The sequence below is a fragment of the Nerophis ophidion genome, linkage group LG11 (assembly GCF_033978795.1).
Source record: "Nerophis ophidion isolate RoL-2023_Sa linkage group LG11, RoL_Noph_v1.0, whole genome shotgun sequence".
Classification (NCBI taxonomy): Eukaryota; Metazoa; Chordata; class Actinopteri; order Syngnathiformes; family Syngnathidae; genus Nerophis; species Nerophis ophidion.
In genome coordinates, this window is record NC_084621.1 from 26,633,872 (window position 1) to 26,653,047 (window position 19,176).

Below are 19,176 nucleotides of genomic sequence, written 5' to 3' on the forward strand. Positions count from 1 at the left end.
ACCCCGGACTGTTTAACGACTGAAGCTCTACATAAAACAAGAATGGGAAAGAATTCCACTTTCAAAGCTTCAACATCTAGTTTCATCTGTTCCCAAACGTTTGAGTGTTGTTAAAAGAAAATGTGATGTAACACAGTGGTGAACATGCCCTTTCCCAAATACTTTGGCACATGTTGCTGCCATGAAGTTAATTATTATTTGCAAAAAAATTTAAGTTTATAAGTTTTAACATCAAATATCTTGTCTTTGTAGTGCATTCAACTGAATATGGGTTGAAAAGGATTTGCAAATCATTGTATTCCGATTATATTTAAATTTAACACAATTTCCCAACTCATATGGAAACAGGGTTTGTGTGTGTGTGTGTGTGTGTGTGTGTGTGTGTGTGTGTGTGTGTGTGTGTGTGTGTGTGTGTGTGTGTGTGTGTGTGTGTGTGTGTGTGTGTGTGTGTGTGTGTGTGTGTGTGTGTGTGTGTGTGTGTGTGTGTGTGTGTGTGTGTGTGTGTGTGTGTGTGTGTGTGTGTGTATATACATATATATATATGTATGTGTATATATATATTAGGGTTGTCCCGATCCGATATTTGGATCCGATCGGCCGCCGATATTTGCCAAAAAATGCGTAACGGCAAGGCATGGGAAAATGTTGATCCAGATCCAGTTTTTAAAAAATCTGGTCCGTGTTTTTCAACGCACCGATTTAGATAATATATTTCACTCTTCTGCTGCTCCCTAAGCGCCGTTCCGTATTTTCCAGCACACTTTTAACACATCCACAGGTCTGTGTTCTAACCGTTAGGACGGCCATGTGAATTTAACAGCTACAGTAAAAATGTCAACTGTGGGGGATTATTTTACCCTCCAAAACGAACAAGATGAACATAGCGTCAGCAACCTGCCAGCCACATTAACAGGCAACCAATGGTCGCTGCTAGAGAAAACTGCAACAGTTCTTAAACCCTTCCAAGAGCTGACAGCCGATGTTAGTGCGACATGCTTTCTAGACAGTGAGAGCGCAGAACACCGAGGGATTCAAACCATGAAGGCCACCTTACTCGATGCCGTGCACACACATTTTGACCATGTGGAAACTGAACCCGTCTATGCCGTGGCAACAATGCTAAATCCACACTACAAAGACAAGTAAGTGCTTTATAATTATTTGAGCATGTTATAAGCTTCAGTACTATACTGAAAATATTTTACTCTACAGCTGGCATTTATTTCTTTGTCATTATTTTAGTAGCCTAATTTTTCAGAGATATAAGGTGATGGGAATATATTATTATTATTATATTTATTATAATATTATTTATTATTATTGTTATTTATCTTATTCTCCTTCAGTTATATGATGGGTGAGGAAATGAATGTCACTGTTGATCATTTGTGATCTATTTTGTGTGTCACTTGTTGTCATCGAACATTAAAATGTGGAGACTGGCTGAAACAATATAAAATAATTGATATATCTCTATTACATTTTATCCAAATGTTAAGGTTCTTCACTAATGCTACCAACCCGGATCAGGCAAAGGAGGCACTGAAGGTAGAGGTGATGAAAATGGAACAAGAACTGAAGACCATGCCCTCTGGATAAGGTGTGGCTGAGGCAAACACCAGGAATGGAGGCTGGAAGCTCAACCAGCAGCTTTGTTAGAAAGAATCTCCCCATTATGCTCGGACTGCAGTCAGGGGGGGAGGGGGGGGCAAACAATTGAAGGGAGTGTGTAGATAGTTTTTTTTTTGTTGTTGTAAAGTTTACACTTGTTCAAGAACATTGATGCTGAGTTACAGACATTTTATCCCACTCAGGTTGTTTGTTTGTTTTGCTTTATTTAATAATGTTTACAGCATTATTTGCACTTTGTACTGTTCAATTTTTTACTGTTCAATGATGCCATTTCTGTTTTTCATGTATAATTTTGTCTATTTTGTGTTTATCCTTGAATAAACAGGTCAGAGTTTATTGTTACCAACCATTGTGTATTATTCAAACTCACCTAAGTCAGCTGGCTAGTTGTTATCAAGAGTACTAAAACCATTTTCAACATGAATCTGACAACTAAGTAGGCTAAATAACTTTAAACTTTAATACATGCTCGGATAGGCCAGTACCGATATCGGTTCTGAAGTGCAAATACCTGGATTGGGACCTGGGGATATGTTGATTGGCGACACCAAATTGGCCCTAGTGTGTGAATGTGTGTGAATGTTGTCTGTCTATCTGTGTTGGCCCTGCGATGAGGTGGCGACTTGTCCAGGGTGTACCCCGCCTACCGCCCGATTGTAGCTGAGATAGGCGCCAGCACCCCCCGCGACCCCGAAAGGGAATAAGCGGTAGAAAATGGATGGATGGATGGGACATACCATATATATATATATATATATATATATATATATATATATATATATATATATATATATATATATATATATATATATATATATATATATATATATATATATATATATATATATATATATATATATATATATATATATATATATATATATATATATATATATATATACCTAACATGGATAAGTGTCGAGAGAGTGTTTTGCATGTGTCCCATCATCTCGTGTAAATAGGTATAATTTCAATTTTTATGTTGATTGGACATTTTTCATAAGAGCCACAAAGTTCAATGAGCACGTTGTGTTGTGACCATGTTTGTTGAATTTTTGTGCTCGTTGATTTATTTATTTTTTTCCTGCGCCATGACTAGGTAAGGTTTTTTTGGACTTGGTCAAATGAGTAAATGCTGTGCTATATTTATTTTTGTTGGGCACCAAATGTCAACAAAAAGGCAGCTATCAGATCAGTGACTATTAATGTATGATATGAATCCACCGTTCCTAGTCAAATTGTTTATTGGACTCTCGCGGTCTCGCGGGCCAAATTGAAGACGCTGTGGGCCGTAGTTTGGACACCCCTGCTTTAGTTCTAGGAACGTGTGGTTTGTGTTTCCACCACATTTCACAGTTCAAGGTAGTTTATACAAATCAGACTGAGGACATATGGAGTATGAGTAGTATATTTCTACAGTGAAAATATGTAAATAAACAGACACTATTTGGTTACAGTTATTTTACTAAAGTCTATTTAATGAAATGCAATGCAATAATATACAAAACGATATAATAAAAAAAATTAAGTTTGCAGAATTGTTCATGAAAAGTCAGTCTTTTGGACGCCATGTCCAAAATTCAGAAAGTCATCCTCTCAGTAAATTATCAATTATTGAGGGTCAGGCAATTCCTTTTTGGTCTATTTCAGCCGTAAAAACCAATATATAAATAATAAATGTCATTGTTTATCTCACGCCGACACCACTAACGCATCGGCTTTAGCCTTTGCTTGTCAGTATAAGCATTCTGTTCTCTCGAGTAGAGGCTAAAAACTACACAAATTACTGTAACTGATTACTTTTACAACATGTAATAAAGTGAACAGTTAATATTTAATGTCATTTACCTTCGTTCCACTCATGTACTGCCTATTTAATTTCACATTTGTCCAACAAAGTCAGAGTAGTAAGCACTTCTCGCAGCTTTGCGTATTGAAATGTAGTTCATAAAATGATAAACAACACTCTCCTTATGTGAATTAACTGGGAGGAAAATCAGCACCTCCAAGGCAGAGAAGACTGACATCTTCGGGTTGGGGAAGAGATCTTGCCCCAAGTTCAAGTACCTCGGAGTCTTGTTCACAAGTGAGGGAAGAGTGGATCATGAGAACTCCTGGGGGATCGGTCCGGCGTTTGCAGTAATGCGAACCCTGTATTGGTCTGTCATGGTAAAAAAAAAGAGCTGAGCCGGAAGGCAAAGCTCTCAATTTACCGTACACCTATGGTCATGAGCTTCGGGTTATGACCGAAAAGACAAGATCACAGGTACAAGCGGCCGAAAGGAGTTTCCGCCGTCGGGTTCCAGGGCCTTGGACAGAGGGTGAAAAGCTCTTTCATTTAGGAGGCGCTCAGAGTAAAGCTGCTGCTCCTCCACATGGAGAGGAGCCAGATGAGGTGGTTCGGGCATTTAGTCAGGTTGTTGGGGGGACTATGTCTCCCTAGCTGGCTTGGGAACGCCTCGGGATCCCCCGGGAAGAGCTGGACGGAGTGGCTGGGGAGACGGAAGTCTGGCCTTCTTTGCTTAGGCTGCTGCTACCGTGACCCGACCTCGAATAAGCGGAAGAAGATGGACTCATGGATGAAATTCCATATAGTTTAAAGACTACGGCTCAGTAAAAACACTCCAAATTGGTTTCACTGATCAGTAGGGGTGTAACTGTACACAAAAATTTCGGTTCGGTACGTACCTCGGTTTAGAGGTCACGGTTCGGTTCATTTTCGGTACAGTAAGAAAACAACAAAATGTAAATTATTGGGTTATTTATTTACAAAATTTGTAAACAATGGCATAACATACATACACACACCAGGTCCATTGGCAAGGTCAATGTGGTCAACATATATATAAAAAAAACTAAATAAGATAAGGCTCAGAATGTTTTCTTAACAAAACCTTTCTACATATAAAGTGCTTTTTTTGATTGATTGATTGAGACTTTTATTAGTAAATTGCACAGTACAGTACATATTCCGTACAATTGACCACTAAATGGTAACACCCCAATAAGTTTTTCAACTTGTTTAAGTCGGGGTCCACGTTCATAAACACCCCCCACCCCAGCCGGTCTAACTTGGCAGTAAGAGGATATATGGGCTTATTGTTCTTCCACCATAGAAGTGGGTCAAAATCTAGTTCTTAATGCAATACAGCAACCCCCTGCGACCCCGAACGAGACAAGCAGTAGAAAATGGATGGATGGATGGTCTTAAATCTGCTATAAAAACATTTGTTATTGCTTCAATCCTGCCTGGCTGGCCGAGAAGAGGCTGTTTGAATGCGGGGGTGACTCTTCAAAGGAGTTAGCATGTTTGACGTGTTGTCAGAAGCGTACCCTACTGCTGCTCAACAATGTCGGCAAACCTCCGTCCTGCATTGTTGTATCGCACCGCGCAGCCAAAGTATTCGCAAACGGGAGATGTTAATGAGGCAGGACGGTCTTCCAGCTCTGGCTTTTGCATGTTGTCCTCGTCCGGTCGCTGCTAGGCTGCCGTGTGTTGTGCCTCGCTCTGCATTGTTTACACAACTTGCGGTGCGCTACCTAATATGTCTGTGTGGAAACTCGTTCGGTACACTTCCGAACCGAACCAAAATCCCCGTACCGAAACGGTTCAATACAAATACAAGTACTGTTCCACCCCTACTGATCAGCGTTCTTCAGCACAAAGATGCCCTACAAAGGTTACTGCGTGTCAAAAGTTTATTTTGTTCTTCTTTCTCTCTGTTGTCAAGTTTGTTATAATAGAAATAGATCAGAAATAAACAAGTCGGCGCGCATATTCGGATGGCGGTGGTGTGTTTTGGGAATCACTAATTAGCCGCAGTTCATAGAACGCAGATTCCTGGCCGGGACGTATGGTAGAATACAATCAGCAACATAAGATGGAGCTAGACGGTTTAGTATTTTATACGTAAGTAATAAAACCTTAAAAGGAAGCCAGTGCAGGTGAGCCAGTATAGGCGTAATATGATCAAACGTTTTAGTCCTTGTCAAAAGACTAGCAGCTGCAAAGACGTCTGCTGCTAAAGACGCTGCCACAAAGGGGCTTGTTACTATCCACGTGGTGTTTGAAAAGTGCAAAACGTTTGCCAGACATAACCCAAGGGTGGAAGCATTTTGTGATTTAATCTTGGAAATGATGCTGCTGGATGATCTGCCCTTGAAGATACTGGCTTTTGTCTGGACAACTCTACAAGTAGACTTTGTCACATCTGCCCTTGTTTGACTCTTTCTTACCTCCGCATGAGCACAAACTCCACCTAAATCTACATTTAAAAAAAATATTACTTATAAATAAGTTATCGGTATTGACTTCAGAAAAAAAAAAAAGTTTTTTCCCTGGAGAAAGTCCCCAATTGTACATCAGAGTGTTTTACTTATAAAAGGTTCCACTGTATTCAGTTCTGAGTGAATGTAGTGCGAGAGCCTTCATGTTTGAAGTGATAGGAGCCCTTTGCCAAACAACTTTCTAGTCTGGATGTCAGGTGTTGTGTGTTTATTCCACCACGACGGTCAGAAGTTCCACTTAGGAACAGCCAGTGTTTGCTGTTCTGTTTTTAAAGCATGCGTAAAGGTTTCTGCCATGTTCAACACATCAACAGTTAAACAGCCTGCTTAGGTTTTGACTGATTTGTCCATCGGCTTGCTGGTGGAGCATAAAACTCGTTAGACAAGAATTAGGACTGCATGATTAATCGCCATTGAGGTTTTATTTAGTGCGATAAATAACCGCAAGCGGCGGAAGTTTTTTTTTTCCCCTCTGCGTTACCGGAATTTGAGTGACAGACTTGTTTGCCAATCAGAATTGTTAAGCCTTGCGTTTCTTCATCTCTTGCTTCAAACCGAAAGAAAGAGGTCGCACTCTGTGCATGGCGTTTATTTGACAATGGAATTAACTGAACACAGTCGGTACGTGTCCATGCACTAAATTACAAACCCCGTTTCCCTATGAGTTAGGAAATTGTGTTAGATGTAAATATAAACGGAATACAATAATTTGCAAATCATTTTCAACCCATATTCAGTTGAATATGCTACAAAGACAACATATTTGATGTTCAAACTGATGAACCTTTTTTTTTTTTTTTCTGCAAATCATTAACTTTGGAATTTGATGCCAGCAACATGTGTCAAAAAAGTTGGAAAGGTGGCAATAAATACTGCTAAAGTTGAGGAATGCTTATCAAACACTTATTTGGAACATCCTACAGGTGTGCAGGATAATGGGGAACAGGTGGGTGCCAGGATTGGGTATAAAAACAGCTTCCCAAGAAATGCTCAATCTTTCACAGGAAAGGATGGGGCGTGGTACACCGCTTTGTCCACAACTGCGTGAGCAAATAGTCAAACAATTTAAGAACAACGCTTCTCAAAGTGCAATTGCAAGAAATGTAAGGTTTTCAACATCTACGGTCCATAATATCATCAAAAAGTTCAGAGAATCTGGAGAAATCACTCCACGTAAGCCAACATTGAATGACCGTGACCTTCGATCCCTCAGATGGCACTGTATCAAAAACCGACATCAATCTCTAAAGGATATCATCCCATGGGCTCAGGAAAACTTCAGAAAACCATTGTCACGAAATACAGTTCGTCGCTACATCTGTAAGTGCAAGCTAAAGCTCTACTATGCAAAGCGAAATCTATTTATCAACAACATCCTTAAACGCTGCCAGCTTCTCTGGGCCCGAGATCATCTAAGATGGACTGATACAAAGTGGAAAATTGTTCAGTGGTCTGACGAGTCCACATTTCAAATTGTTTTGGGAAATATTCGACATCGTGTCATCCGGACCAAAGGGGAATCGAACCATCCAGACTGTTATCGACGCAAAGTTTAAAAGCCAGCATCTGTGATTGTATGGGGGTGCATTTGTGCCCGAGGCATGGGTAACTTACACATCTGTGAAGGCACCATTAATGCTGAAATGTACATACAGGTTTTGGAACAACATACGCTGCCATCTAAGCGCCGTCTCTTTCATGGATATTTGTCATCTGCGCCAATTTTACAGCCGACATCACTTCAAACAAGTTGTAAGGATCCGCAGGTGAGTAGTGTGACGTCATAGGTCAACTTGAAAAGGAGTTTATTTATCCACGCTAAAGGGAAATGAACGCCCCCAAGTGTACAGGAGGCACATAGTCGCATTAGAGAGATTGCATGGACACTTGGACTTTACACAATGGTGTGAAAATACAAAAAAACTAACAATTTGAGAGATCAGACTAATTTAGTGCATGGAAACGTAGTGACTGAGCCCTGTTCTTTTAAATAATCCAAAACCAGCTTTATGCATACCGTAAGCACATACAGAAAGCCTCGAGACTTCGCCAGCGGGAATTTGTGCAAAATAACATTTAGGAGGAAGAAAGTATGTACAAAATACAAAGCCAAATGTACTGTTGTGGTAATATTTTAGGATGGGCAATATGAGCCCATCAACACGGACGAACAAGCAAGATTGCCGGGATGCCAACAAACAAAAAGACAACGTCCGGCCTAGTTTTTCCAACAGTAAAAAAAAATGCACTTTAAGATGATCAATATTTATTTAAGTTAAATTGTTTTTGTTTGTTTAATTATTTAGGATTAGGGGTGGGCGATATGTCAATATATTCGGTATATCGCAAGTTTGTCTTTGTGCGATTTAGAAAATGACTATCATGATATCCGAGTTTATGTTCTCACGCAGTATTTTTTAGCTGCTGGCATTCCACTACAGGCTCTTCCCACTCTTGTGTCTCCTTCTCACACACAGCAAGCGCACCTTCTCACACACGTCACATACGTATACGTCCTCGCGGAGCAGAGAGGTAGCAGCATGGTTAACGTTAGTTGTGGTGTGAGTGGTAATACGAGAGAGAGAAGGTGCGAATCTGGTAACAAAGAAAAACAGCAGGGGTTCCATTGTCTGGCGGTGGTTTGGCTTCAGGTGGGAACATCAAACAGACAACCGTAATTTGTCAAATGTGGGGCAAAAGCATTGCTCCAAAAAGTAGCTTTACTGCTAATATGGAGCATCATTTGAAAAGTTACCTGCTAGAGAATGAAGAGTGCTTACTCCCCATAAAACAAGAATGAGAAAGAATTCCATTTTCAAAGCTTCAACAATTAGTTTCCTCAGTTCCCAAACGTTTTTGAGTGTTGTTAAAAGAAAAGATGATGTAACACAGTGGTGAACATGCCCTTTCCCAACTACTTTGGCACATGTTGCAGCCATGAAATTCTAAGTTAATTATTATTTGCAAAAAAAAAATAAGTTTTTGAGTTTGAACATCAAATATCTTGTCTTTTTAGTGCATTCAACTGAATATGGGTTGAAAAGGATTTGCAAATCATTGTATTCAGTTTATATTTATCTCTAACACAATTTCCCAACTCATATGGAAACGGGGTTTGTATTACCTATTCTGTGTTAAATGTGTTTTATGTTGCACGATTGCACCAAGAAAAATTCATTGTTTGTGAACCCGTTCTTAAACAATGGCAATAAAATTATTCTGATTTTGAAATCGTGCCGCTCTATTGTGAATGATGCAAAGGATTATTCCGGAGCACAGGTTGTCACATAACTCTTCCTTCAAATGTGTATTTTTCAAGATCCAACCTAGTCGACAAGACTGCATTTGTATTCACAATGGCGCTCATGTTTCTAAAGGTGCTTCTAACTTTAGTTCATTAAATACTGTACATCTATTCCTGTCTCTTTTCAGGATTCAAAAGGAGCTCGCTGAAATTACATTAGACCCCCCTCCAAACTGCAGGTAAGAAGCTCTTATCTGCTCTAACGATTTATCTGCTGATGTTTGTGTTCCCGTGCTCGCTTGCACAATGATGCTGTTGGCGTGTGATGACATCAGCTGATTTGGACACGCACACACTTTCGATTACAGTGTTATGGTTGCAGTGAGAGGGTAGAAATTGAGCTGCGGTGTCACTTTAAAGCCGGTTTCGATTTTTTCTATCGTTCACCCCCATCCGTCTGCCCACCTACCCTCCCTCCCTCCCGCCTTCCTTGCGCTAGCGGGGGATTTAGCACAGACAATGGTTATTGTGTAATGTCGTCGCGCCTCTCGGGCCTTTTGAGGAAGAGATGTGGCCGCATGCGCATCCGTCTTCCCCTTGGCGTGACGACGTGAGCGAGCCTCGGGGAGGCCGCGCCGGAAGACGCCTTTCATCAGCTGCAATAACACAAAGTGACGCCGCCTTTGTCGGTCCTGCTTGAGATGAGACGCTCGTTTGCCGGGTGTGAGATTGTCTGAGGCGATGATGTTGATGTTTTCTGACCGTCTTCAGCTTTGTTCTCCAGGCACCTGCTCCAACTGTTTGTTCGAGTCATCAAGCCATCGACGGCCCCGTTTATTGCACGGATGGATCAGTCAGTAGGCCGCCATCATTAGCAGCAAACACCAAGCTCACCTTTTCACTGCAGCCTGGTTTGTTGCAGTGCATACTTTTTACACATTTTCTTATGTTACAACCTCTTTCCATGATGGAATACATTCATTTTTGTCCTCAAATATCGACACACAACACCCCATCATGACAATGTGAAATGTTTTTTTTTTTTTTTTAATTAATTTAGCAAATTAAAAAAAAATCGCATGTACCCAAGTGTTCACCTTGTTGATGCACCTTCGGCAGCAATTACAACATCCCCTGCAGGTACAATACATTAAAACAAGGTTGAAAACTTGTTAAATTAGGTCCTGTCAAACCTAATGTTGGAACAACATGCTTTTTGACGACATTTAATCAATGTTGGGTTTTGATGTTGATTTGACTATTGAATTCTGGTCATTTGCCAACCAATATTCTACAACACAAAAATTACGTTGGAAGAACATGCTTTTTGACGACGTTTAAGCAATGTTGTGTTCTGACGTTTATTTGACCATTGAATTCTGGTCATTTCCCAACCAATATTCTGAAACACAAATACAACATTGGAACATGTTTTTTGACAACTTTTAATCAATATTGGGTCCTGACTTTAATTTGACCATTACATTTTGGTCATTTCCCAACCAATATTCTACAACACAAATACGACATTGAAACAACATGCTTTTTGATGACGTTTAATCAATGTTGAGTTCTGGCGTTAATTTGACCATTGAATTTTGGTCATTTCCCAACCAATATTCTGCAACACAAATACGACATTGAAACAACATTCTTTTTGACGTTTAATCAATGTTGGGTTCTGACGTTGACCATTGCATTTTGGTATTTTCCCAACCAATATTCTACAACACAAGTATGACATGACGTTGGAACAATATGCTTTTTGACGATGTTTAATCAATGTTGAGTTCTAACGTTTATTTGACCATTAATTTTGGTCATTTCCCAACCAATATTCTGCAACACAAATACGACATTGAAACATGCTTTTTGACGACTTTTAATCAATGTTGGGTCCTGACTTAAATTTGACCATTACATGTTGGTCATTTCCCAACCAATATTCTACAACACAAATACAACATTGAAACAACATGCTTTTTGACATTTAATCAATGTTGGGTTCTGACGTTGACCATTGAATTTTGGTCATTCCTTAACCAATATTCAACAACACAAAAATACAATTCTGCAAAAATAAGCCACTGTGAACTGTTTTTTATTGGTTTTAACCCTTCTGAAATTGTGATAATGTTCCCCTTTAAAATGAGCATATGATAATGCAGTATGAAGAAAAATGTTTTGATATAGACACCTAGAATCATCATACTGCTGTTATTATGTGTATCAAGTGTTAATTTAAAGCTAAGGCAAAATATCAAGATATATATCGTGTATCACAATATGGCTTAAAAATATCAAGATATTTAAAAAAGGCCATATCACCCAACCCTAATTATGGGGTATTGTGTGTACAACTTTAAGGACAAAAATTAATGTATTCCGTTTCGGAAACGAGGCTGTAACATGACAAAATGTTATGTACTGTATGATACTGCGGGCTAAAAGACATGTTGTTTTTCTTCCCCCAACCCCCACACACCTCAAAACGCACCTCTTAAAAATATTACTTGGTTGGCTCACATGAAGGATTTGGCCTGAGGACACGAGTAAGTAATTTGAAAGTAAAATAATCGCCAGAGGAGATTTCACATTGTTGGTGGGGGACGAGTTGCCTGGGAAACAATTAAGCTTCCTGGAGATAATCCCTTACAGCGTGTGTGTTCCCACTCCACACACTCTAAATGATACCTTCATACAATAATTGCTTTGCCGTGATACCTACAAATTGATTACACCTTTAACAACGATGGTGGGAGAAGCGCTGCATTTGTCGGGCAAATGGCGCTGGCAGGCGGGGGACGGGCCTGTCTTGTTTGTATGCCGCATGCTTCCCCGCTCCAAGCCGGGCTCGCTTGAAAGGTTATTCATTTCAGCGGCTGCGACAAATGGAGTCACAGGCTGTTGGCCTTCTTCGCCAGGCAGGAGGAGAGTCACGCTAAAGAGATCCACTTGGGAACGTTCCACAAACGCAGCGTCGGGGGTGGAAAGAGCCCGGTTGATTTATGTCACCTGGTCTTGACTACATCGCCACTTTGTCCTCGTCATGCGCGTGAAATCCGCCGTCTGCTTCATCGTCTCATTATCATCGGGGAGGCGGTGGAAATATCACGGCGTGTTTTCCGCCGCACAATGTAGACCTTCATGTAGACAATTTGTCATCACTGAACCGCTTGGATCTGCCGCCCACAGGATGGAGTCCACTGAAACAGATGTCCACGTGGACATCAGTTTTAGTAATAATATTATGTCATGGGTATAGTGTTTGGCGATATGGCCTTTTATTAATATCTTAATATTTTTAGGCCATGTCACGATACACGATGTATATCTCAATATTTTGACTTGGCTTTGAATGAACACTTGATACATATACCGTATTTTTCGGACTATAAGTCAAATTTTTTTAATATTTTGGCCAAGGGTGCGACTTATACTCAGGAGCGACTTATGTGTGAAATTAACACATTACCGTAAAATATCAAATAATATTTAGCTCATTCACGTAAGAGACTAGACCAGGGTTCACCAACCTTTTTGAAATTAAGAGCTACTTCTTGGGTACTGACTAATGCGAAGGGCTACCAGTTTGATACACACTTAAATAAATTGCCAGAAATAGCCAATTTGCTCAATTTACCTTTAATAAATAAATATATATGTGTATATATATATATATATACACACACACACACACACACACAAAAATGGGTATTTCTGTCTGTCATTCCGTAATTTTTTCCTTTTACGGAAGATTTTTTGTAGAGAATAAATGATGAAAAAAACACTCAATTGAACGGTTTAAAAGAGGACAAAAACAGAAAAAAAATTAAAATTTAATTTGGAAACATTGTTTTTTTTTAAATTTGACTCTTTAAAATTCAAAATTCACCCGAAAAAAGGTTAAAATCCAATCTGCACTTTGTTAGAATATATAACAAATTGGACCAAGCTATATTTCTAACAAAGACAAATCATTATTTCTTCTAGATTTTCCAGAACAAAAATTTTAAAAGAAATTTAAAAGACTTTGGAATAAGATTCAAATTTGATTCTAAAGATTTTCTAGATTTGCCAGAATAATTTTTTTGAATTTTAATCATAAGTTTGAAGAAATATTTCACATACAGTATATTCTTTGTCAAAAAAACAGAAGCTAAAATGAAGAATTAAATTAAAATGTATTTGTTATTCTTTACAATAATTTTTTTTTTTTTAAATTTGAACATTGATTTAAATTGTCAGGAAAGAAGAGGAAGGAATTTAAAATGTAAAAAGGTATATGTGTTTGAAAATCCTAAAATAATTTTTAAGGTTGTATTTTTTTCTCAAAAATTGTCTTTCTGAAAGTTTTAAGAAGCAAAGTAAAAAAAAAAAAAAAAATTTATTTAAACAAGTGAAGACCAAGTCTTTAAAATATTTTCTTGGATTTTCAAATTTTATTTGAGTTTTGGCTCTTTTAGAATTAAAAATGTCGAGCAAAGCGAGACCAGCTTGTTAGTAAATAAATAAAATTTAAAAAATAGAGGCAGCTCACTGGTAAGTGCTGCTATTTGAGCTATTTTTATAACAGGCCAGCGGGCTACTCATCTGGTCCTTACGGGCTACCTGGTGCCCGTGGGCACCGCGTTGATGACTCCTGGACTACACGTATTAGATTTCATGAGACTTAGCAATAAGGAGTGACAGATGGTTTGGTAAACGTATGTTAGAACATATAGAACATATAGCATGTTGTATATGTTATAGTTATTTGAATGACTCTTTCCAAATTATGTTACGTTAATATACCAGGCACCTTCTCAGTTGGTTATTAATGTGTCATATAACATACACTTATTCAGCCTGTTGTTCTCTATTCCTTATTTATTTTAAATTACCTTTCAAATGTCTATTCTTGGTGTTGGGTTTTATCAAATAGATTTCCCATAATAATGCGACTTATACTCCAGTGCGACTTATACTCCGAAAAATACGATCACAGCAGTATGATGATTTTATGTGTCTACATTAAAACATTGTTGTTCATACTGCATTAATATATGCTCATTTTAAACTTTCATGCAGAGAAGGAATTCACAACTAAGTCAATTGACCAAAACTGTATTTATTAAACAGTTATTCAGCAGTGGCACAAACATTCATGTCATTTCAAAGCAGAAAGTGCAAGATTGTCAGAGACATTTTAAAACAAGCTATTAGTGCACTTTTGTGCATGATGTCACTAAGATGACATATCAAAACAACACAAAATTAAAGTGCATTTTTTCTACAGAACGCCACTACAATAGTTTAAAACAAATAAAGTGCACTTTTGTGCATGATGTCACACAAGATATTTCAATAAGTGTCAAATAAAAATGAGCTGCATAATAGGTTACTGCGGACATTATCTCCTTTGTTGTTGACTATTTTTTCATACGGTGTCACTCAAGATTTCGACATGCAGAGTTTCCAGCACTCTTCATTCTCTAGCGGGTGACTTTTCAAATGGTGCTACAAATTAGCAGTGGTGCTACTTTTTGTAGCAGCGCTTTTGCCACATACTTGACATATTACGGTTGTCTGTTCAACATCTTCCCGCTTGAAGCCAAAGCACCGCCAGACAATGGACCCTGTGCTGTTTTTTTGGGAATTAATTCTTCCTTTTTTGTTACCTGATTCGCACCTTCTCTCTCTCATGTTACCACTCGTACCGCTCACGTGCCACCGCTAACGTTACCCATGCTGCTACCTCTCTGCTCAGCGAGGGCGTATGATGTTGCACGCGCGTCAGTATGTGACGTATGTAATAAGGTGCGCTTGTTTTACGTCTCTGTGGGAAGAAAGAGTGAGAAGAGCCTGAAGTGTAATGCCCGCAGCTAAAAGCAACTGTGTGAGAACATATATTTGAATATCACGATATAGTCATTTTCTATATCGTACAGAGACAAACCCGCAATATATCGAGTGTATTCGATATATCGCCCAGCCCTACATGGGAGCCAACAGGATTTTGCAAATATGCATCAATTTTCCCAGATTCAACCACTCTAATTATGCACAGCCTTAAAGGCCTACTGAAATGAGATTTTCTTATTCAAACAGGGATAGCAGGTCCATTCTATGTGGCATACTTGATCATTTCGCGATATTGCCATATTTTTGCTGAAAGGATTTAGTAGAGAACATCGACAATAAAGTTTGCAACTTTTGGGGCTGATAAAAAAGCGTCGCCTTTACCGGAAGTCGCAGACGATGACGTTACAAGGGTGAGGGCTCCTCACGTCCTCACATTGTTTATAATGGGAGCCTCCAGCAGCATGAGCTATTCGGACCGAGAAAACGACAATTTCCCCATTAATTTGAGCGAGGATGAAAGATTCGTGGATGATGATATTGATAGCGAAGGACTAGAAAAAAAAAAAAAAGTTAAAAAAAAAAAAGCCGATTGCATTGGGACGGATTCAGATGTTTTTAGACACATTTACTTGGATAATTTTGGGAAATCCCTCATCTTTCTATTGTGTTGCTAGTGTTTTAGTGAGATTAAATAGTACCTGATAGTCGGAGGGGTGTGTCCACGGGTGTCTTGAGGCCAGTGTCTGAGGCGCAAACTCCACAGATCTCGGGTGAGAGGCGAATTTTTAACACAATTTTCTCACTGAAACTTGCCGGTTGACAATTGGTCGGGATCCATGTTCGCTTGACTGCTCTGATCCATAGTAAAGCTTCACCTCCGGGAATTTTAAACAAGGAATAACTGTGTGTTTGTGTGGCTAAAGGCTAAAGATTTTCAACTCCATCTTTCTACTTTGACTTCTCCATTGTTAATTGAACAAATTGCAAAAGATTCAGCAACACAGATGTCCAGAAAACTGTGTAATTGCGCATTGAAAAGAGACGACTTTTAGCCGCAAATAGTGCTGCGTTAATATTTCCTGACAGTCCGTGACGTCACGCGCACGCGTCATCATTCCGCGACGTTTTCAACAAGAAACTCCGCGGGAAATTTAAAATTGCAATTTAGTAAACTATACCGGCCGTATTGGCATGTGTTGCAATGTTAATATTTCATCATTGATGTATAAACTATCAGACTGCGTGGTGGGTAGTAGTGGGTTTCAGTAGGTCTTTACAACTTTGTACAATTACAGCAACTTACCCGCACATTTCGGCCACCTTGCTTGAAGAAGAGAGAAATATTGATAAAGCTAGATGAATGGATGGATAGAGATAGATGGATGATATCAGTAGTTTGATAAATATCAATAGACATGGATGGATAACCATGGATAGATATCAATAAATAGATGGATAGCTTTTTATGTGGATATTGATAGAGAGAGAACTCCCATCGCTTGTTAGAGAAAGTAGACTCATTGACCGAACTAATCATAAATTTTAGCGTATTGAAACGCAGGCGGTAAACAAGAACATGTGATTAAAGTGAATAATTAGTCTATTTGTTCACATGTTTGTCAGCGGACTCCTGAAGAAAGACAACAAAGGACAATTCCCCTTTGAGATGGTGTCGGCTACACGCTAGTCGCAATGTTGTGACAGCTCGCACGTCAACTCTGTGCGCCTGTCAAACCAGCAACAACATGAGCGAGGATTCGAAGCGGACATTGCTCTCACTGGCAAACACATCACCCTCTTTTTGCACCTATTGATGCAAATAAAGCACAATTTGTAACGAGCTCCTGGTACCAGCCTGCAGGTTGTTTTCGTTTTTGACAAAACAAAGTAACATGAAATGAAAATATAGTGTGTTGCCGATTCAAGAGGATTATTAGCTCCTTAGCTTGTGCAAGTGTACTTAAAGGGGAACATTATCACCAGACCTATGTAAGCGTCAATATATACCTTGATGTTGCAGAAAAAAGACCATATTTTTTGGAACCGATTTCCGAACTCTAAATGGGTGAATTTTGGCGAATTAAACGCCTTTCTATTATTTGCTCTCGGAGCGATGACGTCAGAATGTGACGTCACCTAGGTAGTCAACGCCATTTTCTCCACCACATTACACGCAGCAAGTCAAATCAGCTCTGTTATTTTCTGTTTTTTTGACTGTTTTCCGGTACTTTGGAGACATCATGCCTCGTCTGTCTGTTGTCGGAGGGTGTAACAACACGATTAGGGACGGATTCAAGTTGATTTACGTAGAATGTGCATCGATTAGCACGGCATGCTAATCGATGCTAACATGCTATTTAGGCTAGCTGTATGTACATATTGCATCGTTATGCCTCATTTGTAGCTATATTTGCATCCAGCCTTTCCCTCCATCCACATTTAATGCCAAACAAACACATACCAATCGACGGATTTAAGTTGCTCCAGTGTCAAGAAATGCGAAAGTCCCTCGTTTGTTTTTTACCGGCGATGCTACAGCAGAGATGGCACAGAGATGGCAAATAATGTCTGGATATCCTGCGACACTCAAAGCAGATGCATTCCCAACGATAAAGTCAACGAAATCACAAAGGTGAGTTTTGTTGATGTTATTGACTTATGTGCTAACCGGACATATTTGGTCGCAGCATGACTGCCAGCTAATCAATGGTAACATGCTATTTAGGCTAGCTGTACGTACATTTGTAGCTGTATTTGCATCCAGCGTTTCCTTCCACCCACATTTAATGCCAAACAAACACTTACCAATCGACATATTTAAGTTGATCCAGTGTCACAAGGTGCGAAACTTCCGATCGTTGGTCGGAACATTTAACCGGTGATGCTAAGGCAAACATGGCCGAATAGCGTCAATAGCTATTCGCTCAATAGCTTCAGTTTCTTCTTCAATTTCGTTTTCGCTATCTGCCTCCATACTCCAACCATCCGTTTCAATACATGCGTAATCTGTTGAATCGCTTAAGCCGCTGAAATCCGAGTCCGAATCCGAGCTAATGTCGCTATATCTTGCTGTGCTATCCACCATTTGTTTGTATTGGCATCGCTATGTGACGTCACAGGGAAATGGACCGTGGCTTCGCAGATAGCGAAAATCAGGCACTTTAATGTTTTTTTTTAGAGATATTCCAGGACGGGCAAAATTTTGAAATAAACTAAAAAATAGAATAAGTCACTGGGAACTGATTTGTATTGGTTTTAACCCTTCTGAAATTGTGATAATGTTCCCCTTTAATGTGTTGGGACTGGTGGGTTCTCTCCAGTGCCCAACGTTCAGTTTTTATTTTCCAGTCGGCAACCGTTGTATCTCCCACATTGTGAACCTCAGTTATTGTCCCACTCCACCCTCGTACCTCCTTACTTGTCACATCCACCTCCTTGCTTTTGGGACATTTACACATGCGTGTGTCAGGACTGGGGATGGGTACAGTTCACATTTGATCCGATACAGTATCGATTCCTGGCTTTATTTCAAAACTAACTCAGTTACTTACACCAAAAAGTAATGCGTTACTGTGGAAGGTAACTATTTAGTTACTTCTTTAAAAAAAAAAAAAAAAAAAATTAAGGCTCCCATTATTGCACTTTTAGCCTTCATTTCAGTACTGTTATTGCACTGGAGAATAATACAATCTGTTGATCAACTTGACATGCTTTTGCATCACTGAACTCTGCTAAGCAATGTGATCTACATACAACACACAAACAAGATATGCTTCAAACGGCCAATTTATTTCGGGCCATAACAAATTGACAAAACTATTTTAAATAGCTGCAACATAACATACATAATTAACAAACCGCATAATAACAACATGTCACAACATAGCTGTAAACCTGGCTTCACCCAAGGAAGGCACACGTGACATGATTATACGTCATGTCACTATATACAACACACATACTGCTATACACAAAGCCTTACCAGGCGTTTTTTCTCTCTCAAGGAATTGTGAAATAAAATCTTGTCTTCAGGAGATCAACACTGTACTGAAGCCTAGAACATTCTACGCATTTCCCCAGTTTTAGTTTAGAGAAAAGGAAATATTAGCCCGGCCCACTAGGATCTCTCTTTATGTTTGTGAACTTTATAGTCTATACATTGAGAGTGA

The 19,176-nt window shown here is 39.2% G+C and overlaps 1 protein-coding gene across 1 annotated transcript in view; it reads left to right on the plus strand.

Annotated features, from left to right (window-relative positions):
- LOC133561862 (ubiquitin-conjugating enzyme E2 E2) overlaps positions 1-19,176 on the plus strand; it is a 123,664-nt gene that overhangs the window by 34,752 nt on the left and 69,736 nt on the right. Inside the window, exon 3 of the mRNA XM_061915475.1 lies at positions 9,352-9,402. Coding sequence (XP_061771459.1) covers positions 9,352-9,402 — 51 coding nt within the window. The remainder of the gene's footprint in view (positions 1-9,351; positions 9,403-19,176) is intronic.